The sequence below is a fragment of the Calypte anna genome, chromosome 1 (genome assembly GCF_003957555.1).
Source record: "Calypte anna isolate BGI_N300 chromosome 1, bCalAnn1_v1.p, whole genome shotgun sequence".
Lineage (NCBI taxonomy): Eukaryota > Metazoa > Chordata > Aves > Apodiformes > Trochilidae > Calypte > Calypte anna.
In genome coordinates, this window is record NC_044244.1 from 78,790,946 (window position 1) to 78,812,979 (window position 22,034).

General features: G+C 41.1%; 1 protein-coding gene across 1 annotated transcript in view; it reads right to left on the minus strand.

The window, feature by feature from the left end:
- Positions 1–1,758: 1,758 nt before the first annotated feature.
- The window catches only part of MAATS1 (MYCBP associated and testis expressed 1), a 31,944-nt gene continuing 11,668 nt past the window's right edge, over positions 1,759–22,034 (minus strand). The window contains exons 11-18 of the mRNA XM_030469230.1: positions 15,427–15,543; positions 12,702–12,773; positions 11,009–11,155; positions 7,824–8,045; positions 6,428–6,576; positions 5,149–5,240; positions 2,197–2,366; positions 1,759–2,116 (exon numbers count right to left, since the gene is read on the minus strand). Coding sequence (XP_030325090.1) covers positions 2,215–2,366; positions 5,149–5,240; positions 6,428–6,576; positions 7,824–8,045; positions 11,009–11,155; positions 12,702–12,773; positions 15,427–15,543 — 951 coding nt within the window. The 3' untranslated portion in view covers positions 1,759–2,116; positions 2,197–2,214. The remainder of the gene's footprint in view (positions 2,117–2,196; positions 2,367–5,148; positions 5,241–6,427; positions 6,577–7,823; positions 8,046–11,008; positions 11,156–12,701; positions 12,774–15,426; positions 15,544–22,034) is intronic.

Genomic DNA, 22,034 nt, shown 5'->3' on the forward strand with positions numbered 1-22,034 from the left:
CTAGATTGATCTGCTGTTGTGCTGCATCAAGTTTTCCATGTCTCTCTCATTGCATTGGATCTTGTGATTCATGTTATGCCCCCCCCTTTCAACCAGGCTAAATTTGTCCAAGGTGGCCTGAGGCAAAAGAGCCGATCCCTGCACAGCTTCTCCTCCCACGCTGTGGAGAGCATTTCTTTTTATGCATTTCCATGTGCAGCCTCCCCTTTTACTGACTTGCTATGCACGCGATGAGAATTTTCCCAAGTCCCAGCAGCCTAACAGGATCATCCTTGCAAAGTCCTAACTGAAATTCACTGCCCATCTCTGACTCCTGCCAGATTTTGCAATACTTACAGAGGCTGCCTGACCCCACCAGTCACCTGGTACCCCTGGTTCAGTGATCTGGAAACTAGCAGTAGTTTTCTTGATGCAGCTCTTTCATTTTGTTCTTTCCAGTTCTTATTTACAGCCCAGTGGAATACAGGGGTATTCTGAATTCTCTCTTCTCCTTCTCCTTCTCTTCTCTTCTCTTCTCTTCTCTTCTCTTCTCTTCTCTTCTCTTCTCTTCTCTTCTCTTCTCTTCTCTTCTCTTCTCTTCTCTTCTCTTCTCTTCTCCTCTTCTCTTCTCTTCTCTTCTCTTCTCTTCTCTTCTCTTCTCTTCTCTTCTCTTCTCTTCTCTTCTCTTCTCTTCTCTTCTCTTCTCCTCTCCTCTCCTCTCCTCTCCTCTCCTCTCCTCTCCTGCCCTCTTCACTTCTCTCCTTTTCCCCTTCCCCATCCCTTTCCCCTGCCCCCTCTCTTTCCCATTCCCCTTCCCTTCTTCTCCTGTCTCCGTCTCCTCTCTCCTCTCTGAGCACTCACCTCATCCACAAAACCAAATCCTGGTGTAAAATTTTTCCCAAGAATGCATTAATGAGCCTGGTTTTTGCCTACCTGCTGTATTTTGAAGGAGCAGTGCTGTGTTTAGGATTAGTCAGCTGGACCACTCCTGAGGCTTTACAGACCCAGCACAAAGAACAGGCTATCAGTTACAGAGAAATAGAGGGTAAAACACAGAGATCAGCCTATTACCACGTTACCACTCAGAGCTAACACTGCCATTTGTTGCCTAAGTTGCAGCCAGCACACCAATGAGTAAGCATTTTGGGTGTGGTGGTGTGGCTGTGCCTGCTCCTCCAAAAGCTGGTGCCTTTCATGTTGCTATCAGTGTCAGTGTACCTTTCTGATGCTGAACCTACAGGCATCAGGAATTTTGACAGGTGGGGTGCTGGAGAGCTGAAGCAGGTCCTTGACAGCTCTCTGATCAGCAGCACTGCGCCTGTCTGCAGCCTGCTGATTGCTGACATCTGAGCTGGAGCACCCCCGTGCTTGTAAACAAGGCAAAGCCAGCATCCTTTCTGGCAGAGTGACTAACTCTGGTCTAAGAAAAAAATAAGATTCTTTCCAGAATTGTCCTCCTTTGGGATGATAAAAAGCAAGCAGAGGTCGGCTCAAAGAGTAACATTTCTGGAAAAGCTGTAAGCACTAGCTAATGGGTTCTTTGCACAGGACACATCAGCCCCTGCGTGTCATTCTCCTATCATTTAGCCTCAGTTATTAGTGCCAGACACTGCCTGGTTGGCAGGAACCACTCTGCTGAGGTCAAGGGTGCCTTTTCTTTATGCAAGGACTAATTATGTGAAAAGATGATGCAAGATCTGACTGTTTTTATTCAACTTCAGTGCTTTATTAATAGCAGTGCTAATGCAGAAGGCCACTCTTTGCTTTAATTCTCTAAGGAAACCAGTGGGACATGCTTTAGGAACGACACTATCCATGGTGTCAGCTCCAAGTTTACCACAAATATTTTTTCGTTTAATGTTATAGGTACAAGGAAATACCATGGAAAGCCCAGGTGCACATCTTTATTGGTCTGTGCTGGGAAAACAAACAGGGAATGCTAACACTGCTTCCTCATTCAAGCTTCTCTCAATGATTAGATGAGGAAAATTAGCTAATGAGGTTCAAAACTAGCTGGGGAGGGGCTGGACTAGGGCTCCCATAACAAAATGTATACAGTGTGGTTCCAAGAAAACATCTCTGGTAGGCAGGAGGAGGGACAGACAAAGGAGAGAGAGGATGTTCCATTCTGGGTGTCCTGAAAAAAGTAAATTTAATGTGCTTCCCTCTTGTTCATCATGCTCGGAGCTAAAATCACAGAGGGAAAGGGAAACTCACGTGGCTCATCTTCTGTCTCTAGGAGGCTGTGGGATCCTTGTCTGATCCATCTCCCTCTATCTTGCTGACAGGTGTCTCCTGATGTAGTGTCAGATCAGCCAGTACCTTCTCTGTATCCCTGTGGATGATCCGATGAGCAGCATAGATGTGTTTTCTCTGGGCCCGCCTCACTGCACATAAAAAGAAGTAAGATTTTTACTTGGAAATGTACAGCTAAGTGGTCTCCATAGGAGAAAAGGGAAGGATAGCTTTTAGCCTTCCTGCAGCTATGGGAAAGCCTATCTCAGTTAAAAAAAAAAAAAAATCACGCCCATCTAACTTCAGCTGAAAGTGTTCTACTGCCACCTAATAGCAGCAACCAACTCTGCATTTCACTTTGAAGACCAACCCCTACAGTGGGGCTATAAAGTCCCTTCTTCACAATTTTTTGCTCGCTCTTTCTTTCTCTAGACTAAAGATGCTGCTAAACAATTATGGGAAGTGAAATACTGGTTGTGAGGAAGGTGTGGGGAACACTGCAGGAATGAGCTCTCACCGTGTCACTTCTCTGCAAAAGTCCAAGACTTCCTTGTTCTTAATGTTGTAAGGCTGAGCTGTAATTGAACTGTGAGTCTGAACCACTGGTCTCTTTCTTGTTCTCATACATTTGCACAACATTACTAACCCATCCTGTTTATGTTTACCTATCTCCAGCCTCCATTTTGTTGACAGTGAATGCAACTGGATCTCACCTGCATTTGAAGACCTGACTTTTGCCAGACAGCTCTCGATTCCCAGACCCAGAGACCTTGTTCTACCCAAGGCATTTTGGCTTCAATCATGTATGCATGAAATGCATCAACTATGCCAGGAATACTCTCCTGGTATCACTGCAGTCCCTTCCTCCAGCCACAGTGAATATCATCTAAAAGAAAGCTGATTAAAATTGGTGAGTGACTCTTTTTAAAATCAGACTTTTTTTCATATCAGCACATTGACTTCCAGTGAGTGAAGGTTCAGAAGCAAGGCACAGGGTGGTTTCAGGATGTGCCAGTATTGAATAATCCCTGCTTTCATGATTAGGAGTGCAAAAAAAAAGGGGGGGGGGGGAAAAAAAAAAAGGTAATGGTAAAATAGAGGAAAGCTAAAGTGTGGGCAAAGACAAAAATTTGCAGGCCCTCAAATCTTTGCTCTACAAATAGATTTGCTCCTCTGGCAGGGCAGACAACTGTGATCTCAGATCACTTCCTGCTAGTTTCAAGGAAGGTGCATGCTCAAGCATGTGCCAAGTTGCTAAAACACAGTTTCATAATGCATAATCTGGCTGAATAGAGGAAAAGCTTTAAAAGCTGCCACAGAAATGCAATACACTGGTGTACTCAAGAGATCTAATACCATTCTTTGATAATATTTCCTTTGGATTTACATGGAATAATTACTGATTCTGCTTCCCTGAATGCATCACTGTGCAGGGGGTTAATGGCAGGGTGTGTTCATCAGAGCACACATTTAGTAGAATTCAGCTGTCTCTTAAGCATGTGAAGTCCCTTCCACTCCATGCCACAACACCAGAAAAGAGCATGAGCCAGGTTGCTTCCTGACATTTGCTGTCAGCTGTCAGAAGAATATGGTAGCAAATTTTAGCTGATCACATTTGAAGGAGCTTTTACTACATACCTATAGCTCCAATTCTTTTCCCCCAGAACCCACGTTTAATTTTTGCCTGGGTCTAGCTCTGCTTTCCAGGCAAACTCACTGCAGTTATCATAGATTTTGAAGATTTTTTTGCTCTGCTGCATGGGAGTGCTTTGGAGGTGCTTTGTTCATCAGCTGCTGCTGCATTTAAGCCCAGTCTTTTCTGGCCCGGTTTTTCCTTCCTTGCTGGTACCTCTATTTGTCCAGAATCCTAGACAAACTCCAGGTCTTATCTTTCTGTTCTCCCCTCTGAAACAGGCTAACCTGTGTGTGTTAGAGCTCCATGCTTCATTGACTAAAATTACATCACCTGCTTTGGCAGGCTTGCAGAAGCAGAGCTAAGAAGTAGTGAGCTGATTTAAGCTCACACAGAACTGCCAGCACACTGCTGCTGTGACAAATACACAAACTATGGAAGAAAGGAGTTTACACAATTCAGAGACCAGAAAATGCGTTTGCAGGTTTGTGTTTTCATTCACAAAGCAACAAAAAAAGAAAAGAAGTAAGTACCTTTGTTCTCAAGTCCTACTGTAAGGACCAGTTCAGACCCTCTTGTGCTACAATTGCTTTTCTTAGGATATACCCATTTTCTGTGGGTTTAGTTATGGTCTTCTAAGTGTATTGGTCAGTGGAAACATGCCACTTAGGAATAGCCATTTATTCATGACACTCAGTGCAATACATAGGTTTCCAGAGTCTTCTCCTCTGTATTTTGACAGATACTGTACCATTTTGGCTAAACAGAAGCACCCTTTGCAAGGTTATCTGCTTAAACCACAATGCCACTACAGCCAACCCTAAAACCTTATCTTTACTTCTTGCTCTCAACCAACTGGGGGGGAGGAGGAAAGCTTAGGAAAACAGTGTCTTCCTTTTGTGTATGGCATATATTCAAGTAATCTGCCTGTTACAAACTTGTAGTTTTTAGAAATTACCATATGACAGACAATGCTACCATATAATAGACATCCACGCTACTTTAAGACTTATCCCAGTTTGGTTTTGAAGGTTAATGGGCTGTTTCTTCTCATGTAGTTTTATTGTTGTAGATACACCAAATTCACATCTGGTTTGAATTCAGGCCACTATTTTAAAAGACTAAAGCTTGTGAGAAATTTGTGAAAAAGGGATGGAGGACTTGACTTTCTACCTGCAGAGTGCAAAAGTGGAATCTCAGAGAACTAAGACAATTCTTGGTACTGCATCTTTCCTTTCAGTGAGCTAGAGTGAGGAGGGTGAACCAGCTCACAAAGAAGATGAAGTTTTTGGACTCCTTACCTTTTTCTCTGATTGATGTTTTCTCAGCTTCTGGAATCAAGAAATCATAAACCAGCTCTGCTACAATCTCTTCTGACTGTAGGCGAGTTCTTCTACAAAACAGATGCAGAGTGGTATTAATATTTTGATTTTCTTTCCAGAAATCCTCTGCAAACACAAGATTCCCTTGTAAATATTCCTGATATTTTCAAAAGAGTGTATTGTCAGGGCACGAATTGTCAGCTGAGCCTCTCTTTATTGTGAGAGTGTGACTATTGCCCTTTGCACTGCACTGCCAGTGTGTTCAATACTGCATTGGAAAGCAATATTTCCAGGGAGATCACTCTGGATTCCTTACCCTCAAGGGTATTCAGGAGCCCAGTTCTCACTGATGACAAACTTGAGTTAGACATGCAGATATGTCTGAGGATTTGTGTCCTTGTCAATGGAGTCTTTGGCCCCCTGCTGAGTTTGCTAAATTCTTCCCTTCTGTGACTCTGCATTTGGCTGGTCCCTATGCTCTTTTCCATGCAAGTGTCTGGTGGGTTCCCAATTGGCCCAGGGGCTGCATGCATTATCTATGCTTCAATCTCCCCAAGGATTTCAACATTCTGCTTGTATTCATCTAGTTATAAAATACACAGCTGCTGTACCATAGGAGAGTCACTGTGTCACTGGGATTTTTATGGCTCAATTCCAAAACAAGAGCATAGAAACTTCACTGGAAGTTTGGCAGGCCCTAAAAAGTATTCACTGCCTATGCCCCAGCCAAACACAAGACTGTGGTGTTCTCAACAACTTAATCTACTCAAAGTGCCCTGTCAGGCAGCCATCAGTATGACTGACCCCCATGGAAATTGGCAGTTTCTTAAAGAACAGCCACCCCAGAATGAAAGACTGCTCTGTAGCTGTATCTTTTAGCATCTCTTTCAAACTAATTTTCTCTAGGAGTGTAAATAACTGAAAAGACCAATATGAATGGGTATTGCTTTAGGCAGTTCCCAGATTCACTTAGAGCTCAGTCACAGCATCACATTGGCACGGAGAGGTCTAAAAAGGGTGATTCACAGATCCCGCAAGTGATTTGCAAAGGGAATCTGGCATATGCTGTATAGAAAAAAAGGCTTTGATGGATTTATATGTATGTACCAGGTAGCAGCAGCGTGGTTCCCATACACCAGTTTCACGAATGAAGCCATCACCAACAGTTTTGCTCTGCCCTTCCCATCTCTTAACCACAGATGCAGATGGTCAGGCAGATTCTAAGCTGCTGCAAATAGTCTGCAGTTTAGTAACATACCGACTTTCCATTTCATAAGCAATGTCATTGATTTCTGCAGCCATTCTCTGAACCTCTTCTCTGGCTTGTTCTTCAGCTGTGTTCTCCATGGTACTCAGGATAATGTCTTCCAAGTAGGCGTCAATAGTTCTCTGCTGCATTTTCACTACCTGAAACATAATACCAGAATGTTGTTCCTCTGCCTATTGCTGTGCCAGGAGCATGGTGGAAGCAGATTTCCAAAGAAGGAAGAACAACAGATTTTCACCAGACTCCTAATTTCAGGCAGGACAGCCTAGAGATTTGGTTATAAAGCTGCTTTCTGGGAAGAGTAACTTGTGTAAAAATTTATTTTCTAATTGAACAAAAACAAGTGTGGGAAAGAACCAGTGGTGGGAGAAAAACTTATCCAGAGAGCCATTACTGCTGCAGCAGGTTAGTTCTCTGAATGCAATGGCAGGTGCTTCCTCAGTTCTCATGGTTCCCTGAGCAAGAACTGTCAAATAATGATCATCATTATGGACCTGACTAAATCAATCTGCTTTGATTCAAGCAAATCCTGAAGGAAAATATTCCATCAAGCCAGTCAAAGTAATATGAATAAAAGCAAGACAAAACTATTGGTTTCTTTATAACAGTTGTAGAGCAGATATTCTAGAAATGTGTCTTTCCCTTCTGAAGGGTGTAAACTTCTGGCACTTTGACCCTCCTTGCCTCCCACTCAAAGACATAGAAAAGGTAAGAGAAGCTAAAATTAAAAGAAAAATAAACATGATGCCAGACTCTCTTGGTATTAACCTCCTCCCACAAAGTTGGAAAATTATTGGTTTAGTCATTTAGGCTCCCACTCCTTCCTTTCAACTAGAAGAAAAATGCTTCATGCAGTCAGGAGTTAGGGAATAGGACTACAGAATTTATAGAATATGGCAATTCAGGATTTTTGTTTCTGGACATCAGGGTTATGTTATCCACTACCATTACTTCAGAATAATTTTTGCACATATTGGTATTTGCAGTCCACTTTATTATCTTTTCAAAACCTTGCTTAAAGGCATTGCTCCTGGGAGAACACTTAGTAGTTCTTCTGGACAGACCAAGTGCTGACAAAACATTGTTCCTGAAGATGATCCAGGTGCAACTGTTCTCCACAGAATTTTGTTATGGAAATTTAGAAAGTTACATCTATTAATGATATGACTAACAGAACTGTCTGCTGGGTATTGAGATCATTCTTAATTTAATAGCCATGACTCTTTTAGGAAGGAATTACCCTCTCTTCACTAAGTCTTCCCCCCTAAATTTTAAAACTAGCTATCACCAGAGTCAGAGCTGAAGCATCTCCTTCCCATCTGCACCTTCTCCAGAAGGAGGCAGTTCCTACAAACCACCCACAGTCCCACCAGTCTCCTTCTCTTGCCTGTTTGAAAATCTCATCCTCTTCCTGACGCTGCCTCTCTTCCACCTGACGCCGTCCGCTCTCCTCCGCTTCCCGCATCCGCCTCTGCCTCTCAGCCAGCATGACAAAAGCATGGATCTTCCTTTCTTCCTGCAGCCTCACCAGTTCTTTAGATAGGAAATCAAACATGTTTGCCAGTACCCTTCCTTCTTCCCTGGCCAGGTGTTTTTCTACTGATGACAGCTTTAAAAAAAAAAAAAGCAACAAAGAATTGTTTTACAATTTCCAAGAATGTTGTTGGAAGCCCCGGGACTACTACAGCCATGGGACAACCCCAGGAGTTTTGCATTCTTCTTGTTCTACATGTGCTGGCCTGGATAATGTAATGTTCCTGTATGCAGGCTTTGATGGCAATTGCAGGAATATTTCAAATACTGTAACACTAGGACAAGCAGCCCCTATGCTTGGGTGGGTGGTGATGAAGCACCAGATGCAGTATATTCTACTACTATGAACCACTTCTGTGGCTGTGAGGATATTAAGTTGATGAGGCCTTTCTGGGGAGTGCTCCACTGCCCAGACCAAGGAATGGGAGGTATAAAAGTGACAATGAAATAATTTCAGCTCACACCCTTTGTCTTTCTTGCTAAGCTTAGCTAGAACAGAACAGAAAAATATGAGCAAAAGTTACAAATGAAGCTTCTTGCTAGCATTTGGAAAGTAAACCCTCAGTCTTTATGAGTAGGAAGCTTGAGTAAAGGTTTAGAAAACTGCAATTGTGAGTACATACAACCACATTTCTGTCATTTCCTAAGGATTCAAAATGGTTTTTATAGTTCAAAGCCACCTCAGCAAAATGGTACATCTTTGGTTGGACATTCATGATGCAATCAAACTGATATAACTTGCTGAGGTAACACAGCAGCCATGAGTCCCTAAAATTTTAAGTACTGAGTCGCTACCTAAAACTTTACAAGTTACCAACTGCTAACAAGTTCAAATAAACATTAATTACATTGGATTTGCAGAAGGGCAAATAAGACTAAATTCCAAGTAGTGGAAAATCAGGAAGACTGTGACAGGACTGAGACTAGATTACAGGTGTTCAGCTGTGCCATCCACTCCTTACTCCAGGCACATCAAGTGTTACGGTTGGGTATGTGTGACTGCACTTCGGAAAAGGACAAGATCTATGGTTAAGTTCTTTATTTCCACTATGGACTATGATGCCACAGTCCTTGGCAGGAGAGAATGTTGGGAATGGGCTGGGATACTGTCTCTGTAGGAATCAACAGTCTGTAACAGAGTAGACCTCAATATAAAACTCAAAATGGAGCTGAAATAGGCCAAGAACAAGCAGTAAGAAAATGGCTTTCTTGTAGTGCTGCACCACTTGTTCATGCAGCATCTCAAGACAGTGGGATTGTCAGTGTTGCACATACCCAGAAGTGACAGTGCTTAGCCTGGGGTGGGGTCCTCCAAGATGAAGATGCAGCAATGCACTAACAGCAGGAGCCCACCAGGAGGGACAACATGGAACTAATTAATGTGCTGCTTCCTCTCTATCGCTCCAGGTGCTGTGCCTAAAACCAGTGTGAAATGGAGGAAAGTAACCCAGGAAGTTTTGTTATATACACAGTCACAAATTTTTAACCCCTCGTTGTTGATCATTTTATCTGGAGTTCCTATCTTCTTTCTGCAGGAAGCATTGCTTGAAAAAAATGTTTCTTTTTACACTAGACAGGTCAAAAAACTGAAAAAAATAAAATGTGAGCATCAGAACTGTAGAGCTCTGTGTCATCAGTGAAATTCTGAAATAGCTACACATAGAAAACTGCTGCACATACATACAGTTTTGTAGTTCAAAATGCTTGAAGACCTGAGCCTTGGACAAACATAATGGAAAAAAACAAGAGTAGAGGAGGTAAATACCAGCAGAGGGAGGTAGTGGCTCTCCCCATTTGCTTGCTTCTCCTCTGTGAAGGTCATTATGGTGTCTGAACTGCACTCTCCTTCATTCTCACCTGGGCTTCCAGGAAAGTAGCTTTTCAATTTTGTAATGCCTGAGGCTTTTTTGGTTGTTTTTTTTTAATTCCCCAGTAGAAAAAATCTGTGTTCCTGCATTCCACACCTGAGCTGTGTATGAGGAAGCATCTGGAAATGGTAAATTGTAAACTGCAGCCACCTGGTTCAATTTTTACTGAGATCTCATGGGTAATTTTATTGCTGCCCACCCATCAGGAAGCAGTGGTCTGACTTAAACTCCGCCAGGCCAGCTAGCCAGCAGATGTTGTTATTGTTATCTGGAACCTGCAAAATTGCTTTACAGCTGGTCATTGAAAAAGCAGGAATGCAGTGAAAACTATAGAAAAAATCTGCAGTAATGTGGGAAATACTTTATATCTGAGATGCAGTGAAGTCTGCACAAAATTTCTTTACAATCCATTTCAGACCAACATGTGCCATTTGATTCACTTTCCTCTGGAAGGCTGTGGCCCTGCAATGAACTAGGATGGAAATTTGCATCTTCAGCTCTCACATCATCCTTGGTAGAGGATGGAGACTAAATTTTTTCTTCTCTGCATAACAGTGGTGAGTACAACAATGTACCTTACCTATTGCTAAGGTCCTAGAAGTCTCAAGCCCAGCGATATTTACAAATTAAGTTTGCTTTAGCTTCTTCTGTGATGTTTTATGCCTAAGGGAGGGCCCTGAGAGGGTACAAAGCTAGAAAAGGAATATGGAAATGACAGAGCAGTAACACACATTCAGTAAAATATCTGACAGATATGAGTAACAAGCACGTATTGTGATGCCAGGTCATACCAGTCAAATGGATTGAAATGTGGGAAAATGGAGGTTATTGTGACAGTGTGCTTTGTTCAAAGCCTTGTTAATATAAATAAGTGCTGTGTCTGCAAACAAAGCCAAGTGCAGCCTGGGCAGCAGCTGTGGTAAGGGCACCTCAGTCTGTCCCTGAGATTCCCCAGAGACTCCACAGCAGTGAGAGCAATTTTAGCCCCTCAGGCATTCAAGGCTTGGCCTATGCTAAGAGAGCATTTTTGTAACTTGGAGTGCTTCCTGTACTGTGGATAATAAAAAACATAATGAAATTTAATGCAAGACTGTTGGTGGTACTGCAAGCACGGAATGCCTGGTTAGGGCAGTGTTGTGAATCAGCCTCCACAGATAGTATACAAGCAAACCTGGTGCATTTTCAAGTCGTGCTGTTGCTGTAAGGCCAGTATCATTTCCTTCTCTGCCTTCAAAAGCTGCCATCCATCCTCGTGGAGTGCGTGAGTTGTGCGCAGTTCTTGGATCAGTTCCAGCCGCTTCTCCTTCCCTTCAAACATCTTCAAAATAAAGTTAAACAACCAAGCACATTAAATGGGTAATACAGATCAACATGTTTTGCCAGCAGAGCACACCCTTTTTCTCCAAGTTGCAGGGTCAGCTCTTTCTGTCTAATACTTAATTCTCTACAAGAGATTTGTGGCTGCATTTAGGCAAACACTACTGCTGTCAGGTAAATCTTGCCTAAACCCTTCTGCATGGAAGATGCCAGTTGAAACCTTCTGCTGTGGAACATAGATGACACATTGCTACTTTATAATATAATAATTTTTTTTTAACTTCTGTTTGCCTTCACACCAAACTCAAACCACTGGAATGCAGAACAGCAACTCTACTGTCCAGCAAAAAAGGAGATATCCTTTCAGATGTTCTGTTATATGAGCATCAAGGTTAAAGCTTCCCAGGGTGAGCACCATCCCCTTTCCTCAGTTCAGTGTCAGATGCCTCCTTTTTCAATAGCTACTGTTCTCTGACCCTCCTTCTGAGGGATCTCAGCAACAGCTCTAAGCAGTAAATTACCAGGAAGGCTGCTGATTCTGGTGCTGTTCCTGTTACAGAGCTGTGATCTACCCCTTGCCTGACACATTTTAGTCCCCCTCTCTTCCAACATCCAAGAACAAAGAATCACTCAACCTTTGCTCACATCTGAGTCTGACTGAGTCAGGTACTTCTGATCTAGTAGTAGCTGGCAGGAGATTCCTAAAAATAATGTGCTATTTCATGGTGTGAAAGTCAGCAGTCTGGCAGTGGCATCAAGTATCCATCTTACAGACCACCACAGAAGTGGAGAAGACTGTGAAGTCTGTATTCCATCTCAGGACACTTTCATAGTATTGCATGTTTGCTATAGCTCTCATCAGGGTCCCACACAGGAACATTTCACAAACATTTTACAACTAGTGCAAGAGATAACATCAATGATCCAAAAAGAAGACAAGGATGCATCACACATAAAAACAACCCCTCTGGACTGGTCTGATCAAAAGTGAAAGACTTGTTTAATACAAAGCCCATGAGGCATGGTTACTCAATTAATTTTTACCTAGACCCACTTCTATTCCTCTGAATGTAATTGGGTCCTGTACTTCTGGAAATCATGTTGGTACTCTTCAACTGCTCCTCATCTTAGGAGATGTGATGCTCACCATCACAGGAAACTGGAAAGATGGTACGAAATAGAAGCTGCCCTGCTGGGGTGTAGGAGGTTTCTTATGCCTGGGATCTTGGCATAATTAAGGCAAAATGTAGTCTAGAATTTGCCATTTGAGTAATTCTGTTATGAAGTCTCTAATTAAACAGCTGAGTGTAGGGTATGGCAAGAACAAGGGGACATTTACAGATGTACAGGAACATAGAAGTTCCTGTAAGAAATTTGGCCTGGAGAGCAAAGACTTCAGCCTTGATGAACTTTAGGTAACAGGCAGAAGGACACGCTCTAGAAGCCTCATTACCTTTGATTAGATCTGTGGAATAAAGACAGCAAACACACCTTCGCTCATTCCCATAACTCTGAAGAAAGATAGTAAAAAAAGAGACACAGAATACCATGTTCTGAACTGCCCTGCCTCGGAGCAACTTCTGCAGGAAGATCACTGCCAGTTCTGTTTCCTCTTCCCCCTGCTGGAACACAAGAAAACACACATAATATTTAATTGTTTCTTTGGAGACTGAGATTTCTCTAGATTATCCATTTTCCTGTCAAAAAGTCTAACTTGTATCCAGCTTTTCCTCAGTTGTTTCTGAACACCATTCTTCTCATTTCTAGGGAAGTGAAGGTGAGTCAGAATAATACATATTTCTATTTTACAAAAAATTGGGGGAAAATGTGTTGTGATTAGTATCTATTTGAGATTTTAGAGGGTCTTTAGAGGGTAGTACCTAATAGTAAGGAGATGTTGATGGAGAGAATTACTGTATGCATTAGAAATACTATTTTATCTTGACTGACTCTGATGTTGGAAAATGGGCATCAGCAATATGAATTTAACAGGTCTAGACACCGAAGAGATGGAATTATTATTGAAGGAGGTGAAAGGAGCTATTAATCATAAATAAAGAGATAAATTAAAAGGGAACATACACAATTTTTCTTTTGAAATTTAATCCAGTGGTGGCCTTTATTATATATGTAATATATATTATTATATGATATATGGCCTATATTATATAAATATATTAACTCAGTATATTTAAGACCTGGAAAGTGATAGTTTGGAAGTAATTTTAAGTAAAAGTACAATAAAATTAATGACATTATACTATGATTTGTCTCTTTGAGAACTTTGCTGGCCTACTATTATGTGACTGATACCAGCTTGGAAGAATGATGGAATATAGTGGGAAATGGAAAGTGACCATGGGGCAAGGGGGAAAGGCTTATTTTAACACAAGGAAGCATAACTGGCAGCACTGTTTCTTGCTGACAGGTCTAGTCTTGAGTTGACAGTATCAGAATGAAAGAGCCCATTGGGTGCCTGGGAAAGATAAAAATAAAGCTAAAGAAAAATGCAAATAAGATTTTTTTAATAAAAAGTCTCTGAGGTCTGTTTTGAAATGCGGTATTTTAGAAGTGCCAGAAAAACAGGGAAGAGTGTGGGATGAGAGAAGTGGTGTGGGCTTGAATCTTTCTCAAGTGTTACAGATGAAGTTTTCCAAAAGAAAAAGGAAGTATTCCTGCCGTTCCATACCACCACCCAGGAGGAGCAAAGCAGAACTAGCCAAAAGACTGCCTGATGATTTGGTATGTTCTCTTTCTCTGAAAAGAAAGGATGAATTTCCAGTCAAGTTAGTGTTAGATTGTACCACATCTCCTGGCTACATGTGAAACCCCTTCAAGACAGAAGTTTGAAAATGGAAATGACCCATATACTGGACACATAAGCCAAACTCTTTGGTTTTAATTTAAATTTTTGTGAGATGCAGTTTTCTGTAATTGTATTATCCACTGTTGCAAATGATGCCTTAGTAAGGGCAATCATCAGCTTCCCCACCTCCCTAGTAGCAGGCAGAGAAGCAGGAAAGAGGGAGAGGAGACAAAAAGCCTATCATTCCTGCAGAAAAAGGAAAAAGAAAAGAAAAAGGGGAATTTAGGATATAGAAGGCTCTAGGAGCAGGCTGAAAACTAGAGAGGGCTGGGAGAAAGTGATAAACCAGTGAAGGAATTCAGAAGTGCTCTGCTGTTGTGGTTAGTTAAGTGTATAAGGAATGACTAGGGAAGAGGAATTCAGAAGGCCTTCAATATTGCCTCCACTACTCTTTCTTTTATATCCTTTGCTGCACATGTCCTCAGCCTGTCACTCTGGCATACTTTCCTTTTGAGATCCATAACTGCAGTGGAAAGAGAGTGGTGCACTTAGCAGTTGGTATCTGTGTACAGCAGGAAGGGAAATATTAACAAAGAAGAGCCTTGCTTTCAATGCTTCTCATAGCCAGCTGGTAGGAGAAACCTTACTTGGATTCTGCAAGGCCAGAGATGTTAGTGCTGCTCTTCAGTGGCTGAAGTGGCCCAATTTTACAGATGGAGCTTCACTGGAGAGCTCCACTCTTTTATGTGTTCATACATAAAGATACTTGAGAAGATAACAGATGTTGACAGAATTAATTTAGGTGGAATTCTGTTGTATTGGAGCTCCTTAAAACAAAACTGAAATCTGTAATCACTCTCAAGAATGACTACAACTGGCAGATAAATCTGATTTCTTTCCATACTACCTGGAAGTACTTAAAGATCTGCTAAACAGGTAATTTTAAATAATGTAAATCTACCACTGCAATACAATATCTAATATCTAATAGGAGTTACTAACACTGGGGAAAGCTCTTCCCAAGGAGATATTATTTTTTCAGTCATCTTAAAATAGACTGTATAAAACAGGATACCACACTATACAAAAGAACACAGCATGGGTGATCTAGTGAGGCTTTCTCTCACTTTCGTGGTTGTGGAAAACACAACAATAATAATCATCTGCCTTCTTGTTGCCCCAAAACAAGGAAATAACATATCAACTAACTTATGACTTTATAAAATAAAATTTAATCAAGGAATTGACCAAGAATATTTTAAAATATTTTTAATAATTTGGCTGCTATCATCTTTATAGAACAAAGATAGGCTGAAAGAGTCTTAGGGAAATAGTGATGGCTATTTCTAACATGAATATCCACAAAAAAAAAAAAGCTCCCTTCCTTCTCTGAACCTTCCTTTAAAAATGTGTAGGAAATACTCAGGGATCAACAGAAAAAACAGTGCTAAAACCAGCCCACTTACAATCAATGTTTTTTCTAGGTATGGAGTGGGTGGCCGGGGAACAGGCTTTTCTACTTTTTCAAGATAACGAAGGGGCTTCTTTGGCTCCTTGATTTTATTCTTCTTCTCCAGTAGTGCCTGGAATAGAAATACAACTTAATCAGAATTGGACTTGAGAGAACACCACAATAAGGCCAGTTCTTTAGATGCTGACTGTTGCTGATCACAGGGACTACAGGGAGCTTAAAATATTTTGGACTTTGCAGGATTGTGGCTTCCATTTCCTACTGCACATCAACTGAAAGACTGGATACGGTCACCAAATGAGGCTACTGGGTGGTGAGAAGGTACTGTTAGGAGCTTCAAAATACTATGTAGAAAGGAAGTATGAATTATTTTACCCTTTTCACAAATAAGTCATCAGCAATTGTGTAGAGTGAGTCACCTAAAATCAATCCAACATTGGTATTCTCTAATACATCCCTAAAACAAACTATTTCAGATTTATTTTTTAATTTTAAAATGGGAATCTCATTGAACTAAGTTAAACACTGACAAATATTCAAGCAGAGGCAGCTGTGTGTATTACTTTCCATTTGTAATGATGAAAACAAAAAAAAATTTCCTACAAGATATAGGTAAGATTCTTTCAAAAATGAAAAATGGGCAGGAATATCACAATTTTATTACAATTTACATAGCACCAGAGAACGGTTCTAACTCTTTGCATTTAACTATAGGTATAATGCTTGTTACTGCAGGTTAGAAATGTGTAATCAGGAGGTTTTATGAAGAGGTCACTTGAAGAGTGTACTGTCACAGTTATGTGGCCCTTCCTTAGTGAAAAGTCTTTCTTTGTATCATACAGTGTTACTGTGCAGGGCTGAACTGGATGACCCTGCACCTCTTCCTTGCAAAACATTTCTGAAACTTTTCTCTGTTCATCTGAAATTGCCCAGCAGCCCTGTGGCATCCACAGTAATTTGTGCAGATGGACTTGCTTGAGAGCTTCCTCCTACCAAGAAAACATAGAAGTCCATTAAAGGTGGAGTTTATCTTGCTCACAGCTGTTTGGTGGCAGACAACAAACCTTGTCAGTAAAAGCAGGTGAGGAGAGAAAATGCCAGCACAGCCTCAACTCTTTCAACACATTTTCAAACTGTTTAGAGAGCCCAAGTCCTGCCAAGCTACTTAGAACAAGATATGCAGATAATCATTTCCAACTGCATGGCAACGCTTGCCTGCTGTAGGGCATCACACTTTGGCTCACAAAGAAAAGGGAAGAGAGTATCTACATTTAAAGCTCTTTCAAAATTCTAATCCTACTGCTGTATGGGTTGGATCTGTAGTGTTACTGAAAGCACAGACCTGGAAGGAAAAGTGCACCTTTTATTTTCTTGCTTGCTCTCTCTCATATGTTCAAATACAGTGTTTCACTAGGGAGGGAAACAAAAGAAAAACTTAAGAAAAAAATCCCATGCTGAATCTCTCTATCCAGTAACAGGGAATTGATGGCACTTGCAAATAATTTAATTGCAGAATTAATGAAGTTTTGAAGCTCCAGTGGTCATTGTACAAAACTCTTCTTGCATTTGGAGCTGACCTTTCAGGCTAGGATAATTAATGGCTCCAGAAAAGGAGAGAGATTTCTAGTGAAGGGAATAAAATGCTTTATTATCAAAAACTTCTGAAATTGACCACGTTACAATGCAAGGATGAAAGCCTATAAACTGCTTATAAGCCATGTGAAATGGTTATAGTTATGTTGAGAGATTTTTCTGTTTCTTGTATTTTACAACCTTTGAGCTCTCTGGCATGAACATTATACCAGTGCTTGCTATGATTTGTAAGGTGGTTTGCATGCTGTTGGGGGGGAGGAACTGAAAGAAAAAAACTACTGTAATTGTGATTCTTTTGAAAACAACAGATCCTATCTTACATTTGTAAGAATTTTTCTAATAAAACCTTAACTTCCAAAGAGATTTCTTGCTACCCAGAAAAACAAAATAAAACCAGTGTAACAACTTCTAAGGATAGAAAAATCTATTGAGCACTTCTGACAAGAGGGAGTTCTTACTATCGTAGACTTGAGAAATACTTCAGTTTCCAGAAATCATTTTACTTCATCATGTCAGCATAGTCTTTGGCCCACTTTTCTGTCTTTACTAAGTCAAATTGCTTATCACTTCCTTTCTCTAATCTGAGGTTTTAAGTTATTGTAAGACTTTAATGTAAGAAAAGAAAAAAGTGTTTTTTTGCACTAACTGGTTCTGCCTATCCTAATAAGTTACCCTTCTTCAAAACAGGGAGACCAGGGCCCCAGAATTGCTGTAAAATGCTTTCTTTAAAAAGAAAAAAATTGCTAAATTTCTGAAAACCATAATTCAAATGTTACTGCCTACATATCACACTTGAATTTTTCTGAGATGGACTACATTACTTTTTTCAGGTAATAGGTTCAGAGGTAAGGTATGATCTGGCTGAACTGGGCCACCCAACAAATCTCCTTTTCATTTTTCTGGCAAATGCAGTGACCAGCAAATGGCACCCATGCTATTTGCCATACACTTTAGCTTGTTTGCTAGTTTCAGATAGTAGCTTTAGAAACAACTCTGTTCAAAGAAATCATTCTTTAGATTCTTTCCTTACCTTCTCTGTGATCCCCTCCTTTTCACAAGACACTAGGTGTATTTTATTTTCATGTACAGCATGCACTATACAGTTGTGTTTCTCCTCCTTTGTCTCATGAATGAAGAAAGTGAGACCATCAGGGACAGAGACTGACTACCTATTTTGCAATGCAGCATGGATGCTACATCTTTGCAGATCAAGACTGACATAACAGCTCTTAGAGCTTGTCTGAGCATGAGCCAACTAACTATGTGCAGGAGATCTCTTCTTGATGAAATAACTGCTTGAACAGGTTTTCTTATGCTTTGAAGTTCACAGATTTTCTCCAGAAACATTCTTGGGGGCCCCCATCTCCTTCCTACTCAACTGGATAAAGGAAAGCCCACATGACATAAGTTGCACTTCATGCTTAGGTGAGAGATTCTTTGTACTGACATCATCCTGACCTAGCACTTTGAAACTACTTGACACTTCACCCCCCTTAGGTCACCAGAGCATATGGAGTCAGCCTAAAGTCACACATTGTTCTGCACTGGGATTTCTTCAGCAGCTCCTCCATTCCTTGCTGTATTCAGTTACCTAGTTGCATTTCTTTCCTATAGTAATTACCTGTATCACTATACTATCTCCTTAATGCCTTGGATTTTCACACAAGGCTGTCTACATAATGGCTCACTTACATTCCTTAAAGCACTGTCATCTGCCCTGGCTATGAACTTGCTTTCCTTGTCATTTTACAAATCTGGCTTAAGACACAGATCATTGTTTTTACTGTATATCTTGGGTCACTCCTATTTCAGCCATGTTCTCTTGTTTTAGACAATTATTCAAGGAATACTGAATGCACATAATACTCTTGCAAAAGGTTTCAGAATGGTCCTCCGAAAGTCTGCTTCTGAAATCACTTATTTTTTGCATAGTTTCAAGTCTGGAACAAGCTGTTCTTATTCTCAAGAGATCTTCTTTGTAGCTCCTTGGATAATTGCTTATTCTTTCTTACAAGCTTTAAGCTTAAACCCTCAATATCATAGGCTTACATAATAGTTTGGGTTGGAAGGGACCTTAAAGATCATCTAGTTCCACCCCTCCCTGCCATGGGTAGGGACACTTTCCACCAGACCAGGTTGCCCCATCCACCCTGGCCTTGAACACTTCCAGGGATGGAGCAGCCACTGATTCCCTGGGCAACCTGTGCCAGTGTCTCACCACCCTCACATTAAAGATTTTCTTCCTAATATCTAATCTAAATCTACCTTCTTTCAGCCTAAAACCAATTCCCCTCATCCTATTACTGTATGCCCTTGTAAAAAGTCCCTCTCCAGCTTTCCTGCAGACCACCTTCAGGCAGTAGAAGGCTTCTATAATTTCTCCCTGGAGCCTTCTCTTCTCCAGGCTGAACAACCCCAACTCTCTCAGCCTGTCTTCATAGGAGAGATGTTCCAGCCCGCTGATTATCTTCATAGCCCTGCTCTGGACTCACTCAAACTGCTCTGTGTCCTTCCTGTGCTGAGGGCTCCAGAACTGGACACAGCACCTTAGGTGATGTCTCATGAGTGGAGTAGAGGGGAAGAATCTCCTCTCTTCACCTGGTGGTCATACTTCTTTTAATACAGCCCAGGATATGGTTGGCTTTCTGGGCTGCAAGCACACCTTTCAGCCTCCTGTTGAGCTTCTCATCCACCAGCATTCTCAAGTTGTTCTCCTTAGGACTGTTCTCAGTCTATTCTCTGCCCAACCTGTAATTGTGCTTGGGATTGACCCGACCTAGGTGCAGGATCTTGCACCTGGCCTGACTGAACTTCATGAAGTTTGCATGGGCCCACATCTGAAGCCTGTCAAAGTTCTTCTGGATGGCAACCCTTCCCTCCAGTGTGCAGACCACACCACACAGCTTGGTGTCCTTGGCAAACTTGGTGAGGGTATGCTCAGTCCTACTGCCCATGTTGCCAACAAAGATATTAGACAGCACCAGCCCCGATAAGGACCCCTGAGGAATGCCACTCCTGAGTGGTCTCCATTTGGACATTAAGCCATTGACTGCAACTCATCCACTAAGACTGCCTTTCTCCAATTTAGAAACAAGTTTATCATTCAGGTCAGTCAAATGCTTTGCACAAGTCCACACAGACTACATCAGTTGCTCTTCCCCTATCTACCAATGCTGTAACCACATTGTAGGAGTCCAAATTTGCCTGGCACAATTTGCCTTTGGTGAAGCCATGTTGGCTGTCACCAAGCACCTTCTTATTTCCAGGTGCCTTAGCACAGTTTCCAGAAGGATGAGAGGCTACATAACCTTGTGAGGCACAGAGGTGAGACTGACTGGCCTGGGTCTTCTCTGGCAAACCAAGAGCAACATAATAAGGAGGACTAAGTCCATCCTGACACTTGCTTGGCCAGTGAAGCAAACCTTGGAAACTTCCTTTATTAAGATTAGTTAATTCCAAGGCCAAAATCTAGCATTACTCCTCTTTTTACTACCTCCTACCACAGATTACCCAGGGAAAATCAAACTAACTCATTCTAGAGCTAGATCTCTCCTTACTCCAAATTTTCTAGAGTTCTGCTTTATTCGTAGCATTACGGGAGAAAAAAAATAGATTAAACATACCAGGACAGCACTAAAAAGAGGCTTTTCGAAAGTGATCTACCTGCTCAGCTATAGGAATAATGCAAAGCAACACAGTGCCCTTCTAAGATGATTTCTAATTGCCTGCTTTAAACCTCTTTCACAATGTGTGTGAAGGAGGTTGTTGGTGTAACTGCAACTGCTTTGCCAGGTGGTAAGAGAGCTGTCCTTTTAAATGCTAAATGCTGTTAACTCAAGTACTGTGCACTCCTGTTCTTGACAGCTCCAGTAGCTTATGAGGTGAAAATGTCAAGAGAGGCTCTGCTAAGGCAGAACATTCTATAGTCACCAAACCTAAGAAGCAAAAGCCTTTGATAGGAGAAGTGAACAGTAACAGCGCCACAGAGTTCAAGCCCTAATCAGGTCAGTAATTTCTTGTTGCACCGCACAGAAAGCTTGTTGAAATCTAACAGTGGCCGAGGCAGTCTGGGTATTTCACAGTATCAGTACTTTCTGCTTGTCTGAACCAACCAGTCTGGTGTCTACTTCTGTATATCTAAAAGCAACAGTAAAATTTTGCATTTTGGATTTATCATCTTTGCCTGCAAAGGAAATGCTTTGTGATTTTAAAACAGTAAATCACAAAATTTTGCATTTCTGTGGTGGAAAAATTAGTATGAGTTTTGATAGCCCCTTAGCTGGTATAAATTAATGTAGACCAAGTGATCTACATTGATTTAAGAGAGAAAATATGCAGAACTGTCTGTCTGTATTCTGCATGCCATTCATCTTTGGCCACCAATTTTTCTTTGAAGAGACATAATTGTGTGAGCAGCCAGCATTAGGGCATACTTCTTCCACATGATTACATTTTAGACACTTCACTGCAGTTTTTCAGGCCATGAGAAGTATTTTAAACAAACAGAATACAATTGCTGTAATTGGAGTCCAGGTCTGAATGCTTGGGCTAACATTCTGCTGCCTGAGAGAACTGTGCTATGATCCAGATTATACAGAGTCATTACTTGAATTTCATGCAAAAAGCACCCAGACTCAAATCCTTGTGATATTACTGCGTCTTCTTCTCTAAAACTATAGTGAATCCCTGTCCTTAGTTCTTGAACACTTCCCATAGCACTTAAGATTTTCTTTGAAATTTTCCTTCTGGATAACAATCAAATGCAATGTTTCATCTTTTACAAGATCCAATGGAATTTACATTAGAGACAATACAATTGATTTTGCAGAACAAGATTTCTATTTAAAATTCATTAGTAGAAAGTTACTATCTATATTGAGAGTATAGTTAAATTACACTACAAGAAAAAAGCCATACAGGTAACTTCCAATAAAAAAATATTTCTTCACTAAATAAAGCACAATTGAAAGTTGACAAGCTTTACAAATGAAAAATCAGTATTTTTCAGAA